Raw genomic sequence first — 18,152 nt, forward strand, 5'->3', positions numbered from 1 at the left:
TATAGGTTACCAACAAAAAGATGCCTCACTATATCATAGAAACAATAAAAAAAATTACAATTAGCAAGAAGCATTACTTCAAATTGTCAAACATCAAACGCCAAAAAGCCGCACCGTTAAACCATGCACAATCACCGCTCAGACTTGAGCCACCATAAGAGGAATAAGACATCACTCATCAGCCGAAAACAAATACAAATCCGGGTTTTCAGTAAATTAAGTTTCAACACCATCTTCTCTTGTTATAATCCGCCCTCAATATAGAGCTAAACAAGTTAGTATCTTCTCCTGGGACTCCTCGAGCGATGTGATCGCCCAGATCTGCAAAAATTTACAAGGTAAAAAGGTATTGTTAGGTCCCCTCGTATACTCGTTTTGCACCTAACAAGGAAAGCAGCAGTAAAAATGGTTTCAAGATTCGGGCAAGCTTGGCACTTGGCATCTAGGTTTGAGTTAAGCTGGGTTGTGCTTAGGTAGGGTAGGTTGCTTTTTGCTTCAGGTCATCTTAAATCAAGTCATTCAAATTTGGGTTGCTTCAATTCCAAGAATTAAATGGTTCAATCCATCTAACTTAAAAAGTTCAGGCGGGTTGAACGAAGATCATCCTTTCACCATTTATAATTTATATATATTTAAGTATCAACCCAAACTCAGCAGCATATTAATAGAGACAAACCTCAAATTTTTTCTTTTGAAGGCTCCAGTACTGGGCCCATTGCTAAAGGCCCAATCAACATTGATAGTCTGCGTAAGAAGTTCTATTCCATCCATCGTGGATATGGCATTCTTCGCTTCTTCAAACTTTTCATACTCAATCAATGCATATCCCTAATTTAGAAACACTCGCATTAATTTTACTTGAACAAAAATACACGATATTATGAAAAGACAGCAAAAGAATTCAAAAGTTTGTCAAAGAATAGTCATTTGTCTCTTTTATCTTCAACCAATAGTCCAATGCTATGAAATAAAGACATTAAAATGTGTCGAGCTAGTTTTAAGTAACAATAGAAAATGGTTAGAAGCACTGAATTGCTTGATGTCTTGCGGTATAAATGAATCAACGTTCTCTATGGGCAAAGCAATATGATAAACATTGAACATACAGATATAAAAGGCCAAAATATATACAATACAATACACACATGCAGAAGCATAATCATGAATACATAAGAAAAATATGCAATGTGAAGAGTTACACCACCAAAAACAAAAGTTAAAAAGTACATCATTGCACAAAATAATGGTCATAAAGTGAGCAAAAATTTAATAAGTTGATTACCTTGACAAATCCAGTGCGACGATCAAGATTTAAATGCAAATTCTTGATCTCACCAAATTCACCAAATGCATTGTGCAAATCATCCTCTTGTGCTTCCTCATGTACACCACTGACCAAAATAATCCATCCTTCGATAGCTGCACATTTATTAATGAGAATAAAAGAATATTATCATTGAGAAGAAGAGTACAAGACTTCACAAGCGTAAAGGAAAATATTGTTTTTATTCTTGCAATGATTGCTTTTATCTACCATGTTCTACAAGTTGAGTTACATTGGCATCAAGCAGGAAACGAAAGAGTGCCCACAAACTTTAATATTGCCAGATAGATCTAATGGAGTATGGTTTGGTTTTAGAAAATGTCCCATGCTTTCGGTAATGGAGCAAAATGATCCTCAACGATCAACCAAGAATATATATACATCCACTTTTTAAAAAATCCTCAGAAATCAAGAGGAATTTCTATAAGATGTTAAATACTTTTTATTTAATTTTCTCTAATTCTTAATACAAATTCCTATTTTACTTTGGAAAACAATTAAAAACGGATTATGTCTAATAACCAAGCCCAAAAATTACAAACGACTTATGTCTAATTTTCTTGGAAATTACAAACTGATTATGTCTAATATCCAAGCCTAGAAATGCGCCGCTTTAGATATATTAACCATCTGACAAACAAATACACCTTAGGATTGTGGGACACACAGAAATTGAGGGCCATAAATTTCCTTAAGCGTTGTCCACTATACTTTGTTCTAGTCTCATGAATGAGATAAACATATCAAACTCATCATTAAAGATCTTCGATATAAAGATAATAAAGCATTTCTCCTTAATTAAGGGTTTCCATAAAGTACAACGTAGTTAGAAACTATCCAGATTGAATAAGTCAAGGTAGTTGCGGTTAGGAATCCGACATTCATAAGGTTAGGAAGTTTAAACAGTCCATAAAACGAATCATTTTTAAAGTCTGATTCTGGAATAACCTAATAAATCATGAACAGAAGAGCTTATGAATTCGTGTTATTAGCAACCGGTAGTGAATAAATAATTAGTAGAAAAATTAACATTATATTCCGAGAGTGAAGATATTTCATATAACCCAGAAAAAATCTCAGAAACCCGCTCAAGGTTCAGCATTAAGCGAAAACTATCAAATTCCCAACTAATTTCAAACCCAATTTTGTTATGAAATTAAGAGCAACTTCCATACAGCAAAAATGAAAGCAATTTTGTAATCATCTTGTTTTGTAGGGCAAAAAAATAAGAATAAAACCCTAGAAAATCAAACAAAATGAAACAATATAAGTGAACAGGGAGAGAAAAAACTAGGGTTTAGTGAAGGGACTAACATCTCTGGGCACCGGGGCCACCGTCAGTGCCGAGGGACTCGAAGTCGCGGGAGGCGAGATGGGAGTGGCGGTCAGCATCGTCCTCACGGAAGCCACGACCCTTGGTCTTCTTATGAGCAGAAAGAGAGGTGGAAGCGGCGCCAGTGATGGCGGACTTGAGCTTAGGCAAGGGAGCTTGAGGGGAGGCATCGCCGGCGGCGTCCTCGTCCATGAGGTCATCGTCCTCCGGTTCAAAATCCACAGCCTCCACGTCACCGCTCGCCATCGGGTGATCTGTACGCGCGTAACTTTGTTTGTTTCCCTTTTAGAATTTGTAAATTTTCGTGGGTGTGTCGGAGAGGATTAAGCCGACCGAGGTTTTTATATTTATGGTGGGGAAGTTAAGTTTCATTATCCGTAATGAAATGGAAATGATGGAATGAGTAAAATAATTTTGAATTAATTAATTCATAAGTTTTATTTTATCATTTTATTTTTATTTTAAATTTTTAATTGAATAGAGAAATAAAATTTAAATTGAATTGAGTGAAATTATTCAAATTAATGTATAATTTTTTTAAACATTAATTTCTTATCTGCTCTGTTTCATATAATCTCTAGAATTATACATAACCCTTCTTTAATCGGATAAAAACTCTTTCAAAGAAAAATAAGAGAAAAGAATAAAAATATGATAAATTTAAATTGTTAATTTACTTATTTAGATCTTCAAATTTATTATTCTAGAAAATTTTTATATTTTCTTATATATTGTTTAGAAAATTTAATTTTTTAATTTATAAATATATTTTAAAATATAATTTGGAATTTTTTTTAAAAAGTTTTGAATTTTAAAAGTTATTTTATTTTATTTTTTTGTATTTTTTGTTGAGAGAAACTAATTTACTATTTTTCAAAATTGACAGATACTAAAGAGATAATTACACCAATCAATTATTTGAATTATCTGAATTATAAAATTCAACCTGAGTCAAATTCGAAACACAAATTACTTATTCGAGTTTACTCGAAAAAACTGAATAACTCGAATAACTCAATTTGATTAACTCAAAATTCGAAAAAAAATTTAATTTTTTCGAATCAAATTAAATTTTACTCACCCTTAATTAAGCTAATGTATGTATAATATTAACATTATTCCAAATATGCATATTAAATTTTGTTAATTTTTTTCATAATCTTATTTAAGCCTACATTTTTTTTTGAAATACATACTATATTTTTTATTTAATAGTTATTAATTTCATATATTGTAATTAAAATTTTAAACATAGAAAAATAATTTTAAATATTTACATATAATATTATTAAGATTTAATATTCGATTAATAATATACATAAAAACAATATATTGTAAATTTAAAAATAGATGGATAAAATTATTCACCAAGTTCAACTTATTTCTAAACCGATCATATTTTCTAAGAGATCAATTATTTTGTGTCTATATTTGGATAGATTGGGTTTTAGAGAATCAATAAATTTCACCATACCACCTTATTAACAAACAAATAAATAATATTTTTTTATTCATAACATTAATGAAGTAATATCGTGGATGCACTAATGCAAAATATATATGTATACCAATCAATCCATGCATCAAAGTATTTATCAATGATCTTTAATTTTAATTTTGTTTTAAAGAATCGAGAAAAATTTATAAAATTAAGTTGAAAAACTCCTCAACATAAAATAAACATTTTGTTTAGTGTATTCATTATCTCCCTTTACTCCTTTTAACTTGTCCAAACTTTATTGCAAAGATTTCCTTATTCACTTTCTAAGTAAATGAGTCTATAAACTAACCCACTCTATAATTTTAGAAACCAAAGTAGGATAGAGGTTGATGTTAATTTTGGTCTGCCCCTAATAAGGCTAGAATAAAGGTCTTGTAGTCCCCGGACCATTCTCTCGCAACTGCTTCATCAACTGAAATGTTGTTTCTCTTCAGGTACAATTCCTTTATATCCTTCAAGTCTTTTTCTGCGCGAGTTACGATCACGCGACTCAGAGCATCTTCATTTGTCTCTTCCATATTAATGGCTAATCGCAACACCTGCTTCACCAATCAATTTTCAATATTGATTTAAGGATTTAATTAGCCACCATATTGATATTTATGACAGCATCCCTTAACTTTTTGCATTCTTACCTTTGCAAAATACTTTTTAGGATCTCGAATGCAACGTATCACAGTACGCAATGTAGAAAAATAATCACCGCCTGGAAAACCCTGCAATGGACCAAGTTCCAATGCAAATTACATGCCTTGGGTAGTTGCTGAATTGATGATAAGTGTATTGGTACCTTAGTGATGGAATGACCATAGATGTCTTTGTAGATGTTGAAGGTAGCATTAAGCTGTGCTTGACTCCTAGTACCCAAGATCCTAATCACTTCCTCGTTGTTAAAAGCCTTTCCATGGATTTCTTGATGGAGAGTACTAGCCTCAGATTGTGCGACTGTCTCATCAAATTCATCGCCATCATATCTATATGCACTTGTTACGCCAACCAAAAGCTGCAATATGACAACCCAAAAACCAATTATATTGGAATACGAGGCATAAGGCCGTAGCAGAGTGTTGAAACATACTTTTCGAATATCAGCAGTGGTGGAAGAAGCGAGGTCTTCTTCGAGGGAATGCTTGTAGCGAAATTTATAAGCACGTTTCACAGCCAGGAGATCTTCAGGGATCTGATACATGCAATTTCAATAATGACTCTATAATCAGGATCACTCTTCTGCAATGTTTCATTGGCTAAAACAGCATCCCGGTCTGCAGGATCCAGAGTCCATAAACTTATAGCTCTCTGTATTCAAAATAAAATTAAAAACTCATCATCTGCGACTGCAATTTAAATCGTAAAAAGATTTTTTTTTTTTTGAAATGGAACATGAACCTCTAAGTTTCCAGAGAGCTCGCATTTGAGTTGCTGGAGGAGATCTTGATGGTATATCTCTTGAAAAGCTAGTCTAACAAGCTTCCTTTGGAACAGATTTCGATGTCCAAGTATCGAAATTATGGCTTTCTCATCCGTTCCCCATCCTGAAAACAAATCATACACACGTAATTTAATTAATTTACATGCCTTACTAATTTGGAATTTGAATTAATAGATATGAAAACCTTGACAAGCCTTCCTGATATTTTCTGCATCTTCAACAGGAGAGAATTGCTTTGGAGAAATAATTGTAGTCATTTTGGGCTTGTATTTGCCTGCTAGTGCTTGCTGTAAGTAATAACTTCACTGCTTCATTCATTTTTTTTATAGTGACCGAGCAAGCAAGTTAATGTTACTGTTTCAGGAATTAAAAATAATTTTTCGAGAAACGCAGCATTCTGAGTTTTGTGGAGTTTCTTTGTATCATTTATCACTTCCGCTTCTAATATTATTTGTAACAGCAATTCTTGGAAAAGGAAGCCAAAAAGCAAAGGTAGTTTTTCTTCTAACATGCATGAGTATTACATTATTTAAACTTTCTAATTAATTGTTTTTTTTTCCCGAAAGATGGAAGTTGAATTTTCAATGAAAAAAAAATCAAAAGGAGAACCATGAGATGATAAGGGTAGTCTGAATGAAGGAGTAAATGAAAGAAGGAAATTGAAGGAATAAAGAGTGTTGAGAGAAAGAGGAATGTACGTACCCCTTAAGAGTAAAGAAAGTGAACATATTAGTTTTAGATTTAGAGATAAGCGGGAGGTTCTCTCTTTAGGATTTTAAAATAAAGTATAATCAAAATTAAATTTAAATACAATTTCAATTTTTATATAATTATTTTTTAAATTTTGCATCTTATTGTATTTTGATAATTTTACTTGAGAATAAATAGATAAAATATAATTTTCAATTAAGTATTTATTGTTTTAGAATTTGCTATCAAGATATATGATATAAGTCAAAATTGCATATTTTATGATAATAGACCATGATAATTATATTTACAAGTTATAATCAAAACAAAATAATAATTTAGTTTATAAGAATTATTTCTATTAATTTTTTTGGAAAAAAGACATTTAATTTAAGTTTGGGTTCACTTTGAATTATTGCGTATTTTGATTATTTCAAGTTCAAATTGAACGGGTTTAAATTGTTGACTTCTCGTAATAAAATCGAGTTGATCGAGTCAAGCTTTCAAGTTTAAATCAAAATTAACAGTTTTATAGTATTAGTATATTAATCCTATGTAAATAATAATTTACTTGTAATTGGATGGGTTAATAACTTAAAATAATATTTGTAATTTAATTTGATAGGGCAAATTTATTCTTTTGACAATGAGTGAGATAATTTTGTTTAAGATTATTATGCGCTGCTTTTCGGACACTTAATATCACCAGAAAGATGTTTAAATAGATTATATGTAGGAGACTTAAACTCAGATTAAAAATATGCAAAGCCGGCTAAATTTCGGCCAGAGAAAAAAGCTGTTTCACTTTGGTCGACATGTTGCCGTCGGCCGCCGCTAGAACCGGTAGCTACCGCGAATCCATTGCCATTGGTTCTTTTATTCTTCAAAACCAATATGTTTTACTTTCTTACCTTAAAAAAAAGGAAATCAACTTGTATTTTTCTTCTAAAAGATGTATATATATTCAAAGTTGAATTTATAGTTTTCAATTTGATTTTATGGAAGAAGGTTTTTTTTTTTTAAAGAAGAATGATAAAATTAAATTAAAATTAGGAGGAGGAGAATAGACAACAAAAAAGGGTATAGTTAGGAGGAAGTATTGATGAATAAATCCATGACTGAAGAAGAAAAACGGCATCGTAATTGTCATAATTGCTAACTAATTAATTTTTACAGCCATGAAAGAAATGATAAAAACACCCACCTAACGTAACAAACATTGCATCTGACAGTCATTATAGACCAACAAATCCATCAACGCCAACAATACAACATTCATTGCCTTCTCTATTCTCGTTCTCTTTCCCATGCTTCATTTTTAAAGGAAACAAAAAACCTTGAACAGAAATCAAATGCAGCGTTAAGATTGTTTGGATTCATATTACATTAATTAATCCTTATGAACAAAACATGCAAAAACGATCATGTCCAATGATCTTTCCAATATAATAATTTTAAAAAAAATAAAAAGAGAAAAAAATTCATAGCTTTAAGGAAAGAAGTAGGATTAAAATGTTCTCTCTTTTTTTTCTCCTTTATTTTTATTTTTTGTGAATCATCTATTGTGTAAAGGATTTGGACCTGTATGAACTTTTCTCTTTTCATCATCAAAAACTTGATTATCATCACCACCACCATCTTTACCTTTATGATGGTCATGATTCCCTGCTTCAAAGCTACCATGGGATTGAAGAACAGGCGGCTTAAACTGTTGAGAAGAAGCTGAAATAGCTGGTTTGAAGCTGCTTCCATGGCTTGAACTTGAACTTGAATATTCTAACTGAAACAGCAAGAACAAAAGCAGTGGGAAGAGGAGACAAAAGCAAATGAACTTTTTGCTTAAACCCATTTGCTGCTTCAACAATATTCTTCACAATCCAAACACCTACAAATCATGCATGGATTACCACTCCCTTTTAACCCAAAAACCTAGACAGCAAAAAAGGAAAGAAACTCTCTTGGAAATCTGATACACTCAAGTCAAAGCTGGCTCCCTGGAGGACACTGGTCGAAAATCGAAAACTCTATTAATGGCTTCTCTTCTTCTTTTTTTTTCCCTGATGAGAAAACCTAGGAGTGTGAACCCTGAACTGATAGTAATATATTAAGAAGAGGAGTCAAAATGCATAGGTTTTGGTGCCTAGTAAGTTGCAATAAAATGGATGGAGAAGGAGTTTGAGTTTGCAGTTTGAACCTTTGATATGTTTTACATGGGAAATAGGCAGAGAGAAAAAGATGAGATGCTGTTTTGTTTTTGGGTTGGCGAATTGGCTGAGTTTTTTTTATGATTCTGTTGGATATATTAATAGCTATTAATTTCATCTCTCACTTCGGTCTACCATCAATGCGTATATGGTTAAAGCAACACTAGTACTACATAAGTACTTCGTATATTAAAGAGTTGGTAGGAGCTATAAAGGAAAAAACTAAAAACCTAGAAATAGAACTAACCTCCCACCCGTAACTTTTGAACTCTCTCAATTTCATATTTGCATTGATCTTTCTTTAAAAATGGTTATTATATATAATTTTAATTGATATAATAATAAATTTAATATTCAATATTTATATATTCTATGCAAATATTGATAGAAGGTGTAAATGTTGTAAACTAAATTTATTAAACAATAAACAATATGTACAATTGACTAAAAATATTAATATTATAATTAATTGTCTTTAATTGGTCATTTTAAAATTAATAGAAATTAAATTACTCTAACTTCTTAAAATAAAATAATTTACTTAATATCAAAATTAAGATAAAAAAAATTCTTTTTACCAATAAAAAACTAGAATTAGAAAGGGAAAAGAAGTCACCAAAATAATTATCTTGCCTAAAATTAGTTTAGGCTCAGACTTCAATATAAATTTATAAGCACTTCAGGATTTATAATTGTAGGACAGCTGTAGGAGTTAGATTTATCGTTTAATTATAAATTTCATTTCTTCACTTTATAAAAATTAAAATATTAGTTTTTTTATTTTAATTTATAAAAAAATATTCTTCGTAATTTAAAAAAAAACAAATAAGTTAACTTAATTATTAGTAAAAATATGAACTTAAATTGCTAATTTTTATTAAATTATTATATATAAATTGTTGAATTGTTACTTTATTATTATTATTAATTCATTACATAGAAATGTTAGAATTGTTAATTACCATATCAACAACTAATAGCAAGGTCTGACAATATTACTCAATTGAATGAATTTTTTAATATTTGAAAAAAATTTAAATTCTGACAAATTTAAATTTTTTAATTTTTGTAAAATAGAAAGATAAAATTCATAATTACAGCTACACCAAACTCCAAAAGCTAAGGAGGAGCATACTGGACTTAAAAATGTAAATTGTGAATTTAGATTCCATGTTAAGCATCGATTAATTGGCAATAGATTAAAATTTCAACTTATATATAGCCATAGACTATTCATAGATAAAGCTGCAATAAGCCCATTTTATCAAATTTTACAATTTTATCTTCTTCCTTTTTAATAAAAAAGTGTAAAGGTTGAAGAAAATATATTTTTAAAAAATCAGTAATAAAGATTTATATAAGTACAAATACAGTGAAAAGGAGGAAAAAAAAAGGGGTGAAGTTTATAAATAATTATAAATCGTTCATATATTCGGGTGGAATGATTGAATTTTGTAAGCATGTACGTTATACATATAATCTAAATTTCTTCCAACCTCATGATTCCACTCCCTTTTTCACCTCGATTTTTTTCCCTCTCCATCAAACAAGCACTTTAAATTTTGGCTTCAGGAAGAAGCTTGCTATACACTTGAAATTGGACTAAAAAGAAGTGTGTTCCAAATTTGCATTCATTTTATGCATATTCATTACCTTATTTGTCTATTTCCTTTCTGTCTCAGCCACTTTATTTGATTTTTTTTATGGATTCAAATATAAAAGCCTTAAAGAGATGAGAAAAAAATGATATTATGTGTTTCAAAAAATAAAAAATGATACAATAATTATTATTATTTAATTCCTCCATAGAATGGGTTCCTGATATTTTTTTTTGTCCAAATCTTTTAAAAGAAAAAGAAAAAAATTACCCAACTAACCAAATTATCACCTAAGATGAAGAAAATAAAAGTTTGGGGTTTGAAATTTCATCATCATATATAATTATAAATACCAAAGTTTTAGTGAAGAAAAAAAAATAGTCATATCAAAATAGTCAAACAGGTAGGAAATAGGAATTGACAGATGGGCTGGAATGATAATTTTTTTCCAAGGAAAACATGATGTTGTCCTCACTCACTTTTTTTCCCCCTTAATATATAATTCAGGGAAAATAGTAATTAACCCTAGAACAACATGAAAGTCAGTCGACAATGGTGGATCGATTTTAGCAGTTAGGGGCCCAATTCCCTGAAAAACTAGGTAGAATATATGGAAAATCTTCTTTAACACCATCATTTCTTTTTGAACTTCCAACTTATTATTATTATTTGTTTCTGATATTTAGTGTAAATAATTATTTATAACAATTATACCATTTATGAATCACATTCCATATAGATAAGGTGAGATTTTGGAAAATTTTCTGAATTTAACTTAATTGTTGTTGATTTTTTTCATCCCAAGAAAAATATCATTCAAATTACATTGTAGCATATATATATGTGTCTTTCATTATTTAAAATTTTTCATCTTTTAAATAAAACAATTGTATTTGATATTTATGTTTAATATATATAAATATATCTGAATCCAGAATCTGATAAGCTAATCATAATTGCAAGCTATTGTTGGGGCAGGCAGTGGTGAAAAGTATGTAGACGTGGAGTATAAAAAGGGCAGTAACCATCCTCAAGTAGTTGCTTTGGTTGGATACTTTCGGTTCCTACCATTCAAAGCCTCCTAGCTTGGCTAGCTACATGTTTCAGTTGCTCTTGCCTTGCACACCATGTATGATATCTATTGGATTTGGAGCTAATTGATATATCTAACACAGATTTCAGCCCCATGCACTAGAAAAGCAAAGTGTCTCACCTCTTTGAATTTTCTCATAATTAGTTACACTCACCTCCACTCTTGATAGTGCTTTGATTTTGGGCTACTGGGAACAACCATGACAAATATTGGGAATGATTTCCAAAAATCTATTATCTTAATTACAGTCTTCATATTTTATTAAAAAATTATTTAATTATTTATGTTGGGTTTATATTTTAATATGAATTAAAAATGAAAAAGATATTTGCATCACATATATATATAAATAGGTTGAATATTCATCTAAATAAGAGACAATGAGGTTAGGGGTACCACAGGCATCATTAAGGCTGAGAAACATATAAATTGGTGGGCAAGCAAAGAGAAAGGAGGAGAAAGGTTTCAACTCTTTCATTATTTTTCACTTTTTTGTTCTTTTTGTTCTCTCTTTTTTAAATATATATATTTTTATTTTTACTGGTCAAAGTCCCCATGGTGCTCCACCATCATTTGGATATCTCAATAACTATGATTAGCTTAGAAAACCTTTGATTTTTCCCATTACTCATTGCTTCTTTGGTAATGTTATTCTTTATAAGAACCAATTTTAAAGAACAAAAAGGCTGTTTTTTTTAATAGAATACAAGTATATAACTTCCCAATGAAGATTTTTTCTACGTACAAAAAAGAAAAAGGTTTAGGGAGAGTGGATGTGTTTGCAGGAAGAAGAAAATTCATTTTAAAGAGGGATTGATCTTCCTATGTTCAGGTTTAAGTAGAAATAGCCAAGTAGGGTTGGAAATACTTTCACATGATGGAATTAAATTTAAATATTTTATTTATGCTTTGAGATGGGTCGAACCGATTTTAAAATGTCATAATGCCAATTAATTAGAGATGTAAACTTGTTCTACTACTAGATAATACTTAATTTAATAAATCATCTATTACTAAAATAATAGTTACTTTTTATGGTGTGGAACAATATACATTGTACAATTTAAGAGAAATGAATCATGCTCTTGATTTTTATTTTCTGCTAAAAGAGTTAGGTCCACTAGAGATTAGAAATTGTTGAAGAAAGAACAAGATGTTTCTTTTGTCTCTTCCAGGCGATCGGAAAATAAAGGGTTTTCCCTTCTTCTTCACTGTCAGCACGGCGCATTTTTGACATTTTGCTGCTGTGATTTGGGCCGACCCCTGCCACTGTGTGGGTTTCTGTATGCTTTTGCTTGGAGCATGGCTCTCTCTATGTCTTGTGCTTGTTTTTCTGTTCACTTAGGCTTGGTCCTTTATGAGCATAGGTAAGATGCCGTCGTTGCCAGGCTTTCTATCGATTGAATTTCGTTGGGCTTTGGACTCACTGCACCAATTCTGTTATTTGGGGGCTGAGGCCACTTATGATGGTCGTGGCTCCACTCCTTTTGATGGTTTCGGCAAATTTTCACGGCAGTTTAGATGTTTGTTTCCTTTTTGGGGCCTTGTTGTGTCATGGTCTAGTTGCTGAAGGCATGCACATTGGTGATGGTACAACTATTTTGGCCCCGAACATCTTGACCGCTCACTATTTCTTCTCCTTCGATCAAGACACCAACATAGTGTTTAGAGGCTAGGATTTGTTGTTTGTTTGGGAACCCACTTGCCATTAGAACCGTTATTGATATCACTATACTAATTACGCATAAAATCATGGTATAAATATCAACAAAACAAAGCAACATATCAGAACATATACATCCAAAACAGTTCACAAAGCCATCTAGATGGGATTCCACCCGTCCAGATGCCATTTAGCTAAAAATCAAATAAAATGACATATTATCATCAATACATACCACGTACCCTAAACAATGCAAAAACACAATTAATTCCATCAATAATGGTCAATAATATATGCATTATATATATAGTTCCATTACTCAAGATGAGAAAACAAAATTAAAGGACATCATTAAACCACTAATGGTCTAATGCCAATCCCCATGCAAGCATTCATGTGTTCACTATAAAATAATAATAATAAACACGCATCGCCCTATAGTTCATCATAATCATTAAAGAAAACAAGTGCAATGTACTCCTCAATGCCCTCAACTCTAAAGTTATAATAATTTCGTACAAACAAATAAGAGGAACCTACTGCTTTGAATGGAGATGTGAAAAGAGCATGAATTCAACTACTAAGGAAAGGGGAGCTTTTAAAAGGCGATGAATTATCAATGGAATGGAGCAAAGACTTAAACTTTGAATAATTATTGAGCTAATATAAAACCTATAAAGCTTATTCTGCCAATCACTAAGGATTCCAACTTCCAAACAATCATTGTAAGCTCAAAGCACCAAATTAAAGAACCGAAATCTAAGAAAACCCTTTCGTAATTTCATCCATTCCAAACAAATTTATTTAATTACACTAATAAGTAACGGCATAGCAATCTGAAAAAAAAAATCTTTCAATTTTTTGGTGCATTTTAAAGAGATTATATATTCTTTAACCACTGTCAAAAAGGAAGGTCAAAATGAAAAAGAAAAGAGACAAGGAATTGAAAGATTACCCATTGTCAAAAGAGGGCGGGAACGTCGAGAGCAGTAAGCCCGTCCCACGGCGAAGAAGAGGAACGACCAAAATGCACCAATCGAAACCTACGGCACTGACGAGGCACTGGGCTTCGTTAGTCATCGGAAAATGACAGACACGGCAACGATGTCCAGCGGGATGGGTCCGAACCGCGGTGAAGAAGAGGAAAGCATGGGATGGCATAAAATGTTGCCTTGAACAGAACCTACGGCATTGATGATTTAGCGAGATTTTCCGACCGGCGTCGGAGAGTGGCAAACACGGCGGTGGCGTCGACCGGAATGGGTCTGGAGGAGGAACGGGGAACGGCGGCTTGGGGAAGAAATGTTTTTTTAAACCTAAAGAAGAATTTTTTCACCTTTAGCGAATTTCTTTGATTACCTATAACCGGTAAATCCCGGTTTTGCTTTTATCCTTTTTTTTCAATCTAAAGGCTCCTACTTTTTGAAGCTTATGATAACCTTTTTGTAAGAACTTTCTGCAGAATTTCCCAGATAGAGTTGTAGTAAAATTAATTTAAAATTCCAAAGTTTCATAGGAATTTAGCTTAACTCAATCGCCTCTTCCTTCAATCCATGTGCTTTGTTTTGATGCCAAAGACATTGATGAAGCATGATAACGGTTCCTTTCGAATTTTCTTTAACAACATTCAGATTAATAAATAGTAGTATTATTATTTTAATTATCAGTCAAATTGAAACCCAACGAAACTCAACACTACAATTGATATTGATATCCAATTTTCGGGGTTTTTCTTAGCCCTATAAATATTTTTGGTTCATTTTTTGCCTTTGGAGGCCCTATTACAGATTAGATGTTCTAATTTTAAGCCCCTCATTTGGGGTTCAGCGGCCTACCTCCAATATGGAACCCGGCCATGGGGGACGTTATCGAATACCCAATTTCGGGTTCTATTTTCTATTTCTTTTATATAATCTTTGAATCAACAGCTTACAACAAGCTAAACCCAAATTCACTCTTTTAAGTTTATTTGAGTTCATTCTAATGGAATTACTAAGTTATTAAAATGATTTTAAATGTCAAATTATAAATTTTATATTTTATATAATTATTTAAATATATGATAAAATTATACTTTTGTTCCTTAAATTTTTGGCATAATGATATTTTGACTCTCCAACTTTATAAAAAATGTTATTTTAACCTTTCATTTAAATTGTCACTTTTTTTAGTTATTGAATTTGCATTGTTTGTTAATTAAAAAAATTAACGTTTGTTAATTTTGCTAACGTGACATACACAAGGATTGTCACATTAGCAATTAATTAAATTTTTAAAAATTAAAAATATAATTTTTTATACTTTTAAAATAATTTTATAAATTCTTTGATTTTTTTAAAATTTTAAAATTAATTAATTTTTAATGTGATGTGGATGCCATATCAGTAAAGTTAACAAATGTTTACTTTTTCATCCGTTTTTTTGGGTAATTTTGACAAATAATACAAGTTTAATGGCTAAAAATGATAAAAAAAATTAAATATAGAGCTAAAATTATTTTTTAAAAAGTTGAAGGGCCAAATAAGTTATTATGACTAAATATTTTAATGTTTTATCATCTTATTAATATATTATTGATAAAATTAATACATTTTATTTAATTTTGTAGACTCATTCTTTTTGTTTACATTTTTTTTTCACTTAAGAAGTTGCTCATATTTTCCAAGTCCAGACTCCAGAGTAGTCTTGATTTTTACAAACAAAAACTCAGAAAATGGAAAACGAAAACGAAAAGGAAATGGAAAAGGAAAACCAGGGTTCAAATCACAACGCCGCTATTATTGGCGGCGTTTCAGAGCAGCTAACTCCTTCCAATTCTTCAATCAGTCCACCCCCGGACCCAGAATCTGAATCCAACAATGATCTCAGCACCGAAGCTTTAGCCAAAGCTTTATCATCCATGCTTACTTCGCTCATCAAAGACTTCGACTCTAAAGCCCTCGATACTCTCGCCAGTCAAGACATCCTTAGCTCCTCAATTGATCGTCTTACCCGAGGTTAATCCCCCCCTTTTTCTGGATTAAATTGAATATTGGTGCAAGATAAAACTGTTTCTAATGTTAGTTTATGAATAGAGCTTGATCAATTACTCGAAGATGCTCCGTCACCATTCATAATGCAGCATGCTGTCAAGTTTTCTAATGTCAGAAAGAGAGTTTTGTCGTTGAATTTGCTTTTGAAATCAATTCAGCGGCGTGTCGATAATATCGACCGAATGCTATCAATGGGATTGCAACATGGTAACTAACATTTTCACCGCACTCTACTTTTGGTTTATTTAAACCCTTTTATGCTCTCCAATAGTCTGATCAGTTCCATTTTTTTGAAAATTTGAGGAATGGTTATAATTAGCGAGATAGGGAAATGGTCCCAAAGTAGAGGGTTTTGGAATTAGTTGTGTATATTCGTCTCTCAGTTTGGCAAGCATGTTAGTTATCCTCTATTCGTAGTTTCAATTGTGGTCTTTGCTCTGGTTTTATAAGCAAGCCGTGTTAATATGCAAACTGAGAAAGTTATCATATCATTTAAGTGAAAGGTTGAACTAGTCATAACTAGAGGTGCCATCTCAATCAATTGGGAAAGCAAGAAGACCCTATGTTACCCTCGGAAGTGAGTGTCAGATATGAGGATCATAACCTCATACCTAGGTCCAAAAATGTGCCTGGCATAGGTATACTTTAGAAAAATGAAGAAACTCGGTAAAATAGCTTAGAAAGTACCATAAGGAGATGGTTTTATGATTATTATTTTTAATATTGTTTGATTATCTTGCTATTACGGGTCATTCTCTTGTTAAAACAGCGGGGAGCTTGGAAAACTTGTTATTTGATTGAGTAGTATTTCCTAGTTCAAAGATATATATATATGTGTGTGTCTATTTAGAGATTTGTCTCTCCATTTTAATTTAGCTTCTTTCTGCTCTGTTGTGCTTATGAGTTCTGTCTGACAAATTGAGATGCAATCACAGAGAAGACTGCCACAGAAGGTTCCTGACAACATCAACATTGGCTGTATGCTATTGGTCTGTTCTAATGATTTTATCGGTATCTTCTTTTTCTTTCCTTTTCTTCTTTATCAAGTTCATATCATAACTTTTAAACTGGCACCCATTGTACCCTAGTAATGAACTTTAAAATGATTTCTTGAAGATCTGACTGTTAACTATTTCAATCATTAATAAGAGAATATTGAACCAAAATATATGGTGTTTTACATTCTTCAAATTTGTTTGTTCTTCTGAATTGAAATAAATGAAATTATGTAATAAGACAACTTTATTTGTCTTGTCTGAACCTCTTTCAGCCTTCAATAATGTTAATGATGTGGAAAAAGTTTGATTGATTTATCTTGGAGTGAGTTTCCAAACTTCAGTTAACTAGTTCTTATGTAGACAATGACAAATTGGTTAAACTATTCCATCTTTTTGAGTTTTTGGAACAGTAATCTATACTAGCATAAGATTCTGTGGTCTCAAGGTATTAGCAATTTAGTGTAAGATATATTCCAAACACATTTGTTATAGGTTGGGTAAATTATTATTGCTGTTAGTACCTAACCAACCTCACCTGCTGGCCTATATATGTTGTAGTTTCTTTTTCTTTACACAAAGATAGAGTTCTCCGTTTTTCTTTTCTTATTCGATGTGGTTGAATTTTTTAGCCAACTTGTTAAAGAATATGTTAGGTAGGGGCTCAAAGTTTCAAAACATCAATGAAATGTTTCTGAAGGCTTGACCTGGAGATTTGAGAATGCCATGTAATTTTTCTGAAACAGAATAGTGAACCTATCGTCATGAAAAGCTCACTGAGGATATTGCATTCTCATTTTTGCAAGAGTCAGAACTGTTATTATCTAATCCGTGTTTTTCATGCTATATAGACTTATTAGAGTTAGGGAGCACGAACACAAGAAACGAATAGAGTATGCATTTCAATCTTATCTTGAAAATATGCAATGGCTAACCAGAGAAGCTACTATTTTCAGGTCTTCTTGCCAGAAGGTGTAGATTTCTGGTGTTTCTTGCATTCCCTTGACTCCTCGTGTTTTATTTTTCTTGAATGTCAAAACTTCATGTACGTCCTTCTTACAAAATGGTGAACGGACCAGCAAGCAGTTATATGATTTAACCTTTGTGAGTCTTCCATTCTCAATCAGTTGATTTTTAGCTTTTAGCAACGCCTGGTGAGTACCTTAGAAGTTCAAGCTGACATGAAGATTTTGTAATTATTGTTTGTCAAGATTTAAGACCATGGTATCTTCAGTCTTCGTAGCGTTGTGTTTGATTTGCATTTTGTACATGTTCGTCAAGGCTCAATAC

The 18,152-nt window shown here is 31.6% G+C and overlaps 4 protein-coding genes and 1 long non-coding RNA gene across 6 annotated transcripts; 1 reads left to right on the plus strand and 4 right to left on the minus strand.

Annotated features, from left to right (window-relative positions):
• Window positions 1-6: 6 nt before the first annotated feature.
• Window positions 7-3,058, minus strand: LOC107902789 (RNA-binding protein Y14). The gene is made up of 4 exons (XM_041093357.1): window positions 2,639-3,058; window positions 1,283-1,419; window positions 677-828; window positions 7-321 (listed from the first exon to the last, which is right to left on the minus strand). The coding sequence occupies exons 1-4, from the start codon at window positions 2,901-2,903 to the stop codon at window positions 276-278; spliced, it is 600 nt and encodes a 199-aa protein (XP_040949291.1). The 5' UTR covers window positions 2,904-3,058; the 3' UTR covers window positions 7-275.
• A 1,310-nt stretch (window positions 3,059-4,368) lies between these two features.
• Window positions 4,369-5,844, minus strand: LOC107903262 (annexin D8-like). Its single transcript, XM_041093358.1, is given in 7 exon segments — window positions 4,369-4,697; window positions 4,794-4,874; window positions 4,949-5,161; window positions 5,237-5,337; window positions 5,340-5,454; window positions 5,545-5,690; window positions 5,772-5,844. Coding segments are annotated over 7 exon segments (936 nt in total). The 3' UTR covers window positions 4,369-4,490.
• Window positions 5,845-7,380: 1,536 nt separating this feature from the next.
• LOC121217633 (uncharacterized) lies at window positions 7,381-8,586 on the minus strand. Its single transcript, XM_041093359.1, has 2 exons — window positions 7,922-8,586; window positions 7,381-7,613 (listed from the first exon to the last, which is right to left on the minus strand). Exons 1-2 carry the CDS (start codon window positions 8,124-8,126, stop codon window positions 7,513-7,515), a joined length of 306 nt encoding a protein of 101 aa, XP_040949293.1. The 5' UTR covers window positions 8,127-8,586; the 3' UTR covers window positions 7,381-7,512.
• A 3,576-nt stretch (window positions 8,587-12,162) lies between these two features.
• On the minus strand, window positions 12,163-14,480 carry LOC107906735 (uncharacterized). The gene is made up of 2 exons (XR_001686754.2): window positions 13,791-14,480; window positions 12,163-12,906 (listed from the first exon to the last, which is right to left on the minus strand). It is a non-coding gene; the product is annotated as an uncharacterized lncRNA (long non-coding RNA).
• Window positions 14,481-15,429: 949 nt separating this feature from the next.
• LOC107906734 (uncharacterized) lies at window positions 15,430-18,123 on the plus strand. 2 transcript variants are annotated; one of them, XR_001686753.2, is made up of 4 exons: window positions 15,430-15,831; window positions 15,910-16,074; window positions 16,803-16,878; window positions 17,819-18,123. XR_001686753.2 is itself a non-coding variant. In XM_016833826.2 (4 exons), exons 1-3 carry the CDS (start codon window positions 15,549-15,551, stop codon window positions 16,826-16,828), a joined length of 474 nt encoding a protein of 157 aa, XP_016689315.1. In that variant the 5' UTR covers window positions 15,430-15,548; the 3' UTR covers window positions 16,829-16,856; window positions 17,819-18,123. The 2 variants fall into 2 exon arrangements, 1 of the variants encoding a protein (XP_016689315.1); XM_016833826.2 differs by having other exon boundaries at window positions 16,803-16,856.
• Window positions 18,124-18,152: the final 29 nt, after the last annotated feature.

This window comes from Gossypium hirsutum, chromosome D05 (genome assembly GCF_007990345.1).
Source record: "Gossypium hirsutum isolate 1008001.06 chromosome D05, Gossypium_hirsutum_v2.1, whole genome shotgun sequence".
Taxonomy (NCBI): domain Eukaryota; kingdom Viridiplantae; phylum Streptophyta; class Magnoliopsida; order Malvales; family Malvaceae; genus Gossypium; species Gossypium hirsutum.

Bases quoted from the DNA above. Each gene is read 5' to 3' on its own strand.
- LOC107906734 (XM_016833826.2), top strand. From the start codon at position 15,549: ATGGAAAACGAAAACGAAAAGGAAATGGAAAAGGAAAACCAGGGTTCA. The intron at 15,832-15,909 runs GTTAATCCCCCC...GTTTATGAATAG, and splicing joins AATTGATCGTCTTACCCGAG to AGCTTGATCAATTACTCGAA. The intron at 16,075-16,802 runs GTAACTAACATT...ATGCAATCACAG, and splicing joins ATCAATGGGATTGCAACATG to AGAAGACTGCCACAGAAGGT.
- LOC121217633 (XM_041093359.1), bottom strand. From the start codon at position 8,126: ATGGGTTTAAGCAAAAAGTTCATTTGCTTTTGTCTCCTCTTCCCACTG. The intron at 7,614-7,921 runs GTAAAGATGGTG...TTTCTGTTCAAG, and splicing joins GAATCATGACCATCATAAAG to GTTTTTTGTTTCCTTTAAAA.
- LOC107902789 (XM_041093357.1), bottom strand. From the start codon at position 2,903: ATGGCGAGCGGTGACGTGGAGGCTGTGGATTTTGAACCGGAGGACGAT. The intron at 1,420-2,638 runs GTTAGTCCCTTC...ATAAATGTGCAG, and splicing joins TGGCCCCGGTGCCCAGAGAT to CTATCGAAGGATGGATTATT. The intron at 829-1,282 runs GTAATCAACTTA...TTTCTAAATTAG, and splicing joins GTCGCACTGGATTTGTCAAG to GGATATGCATTGATTGAGTA.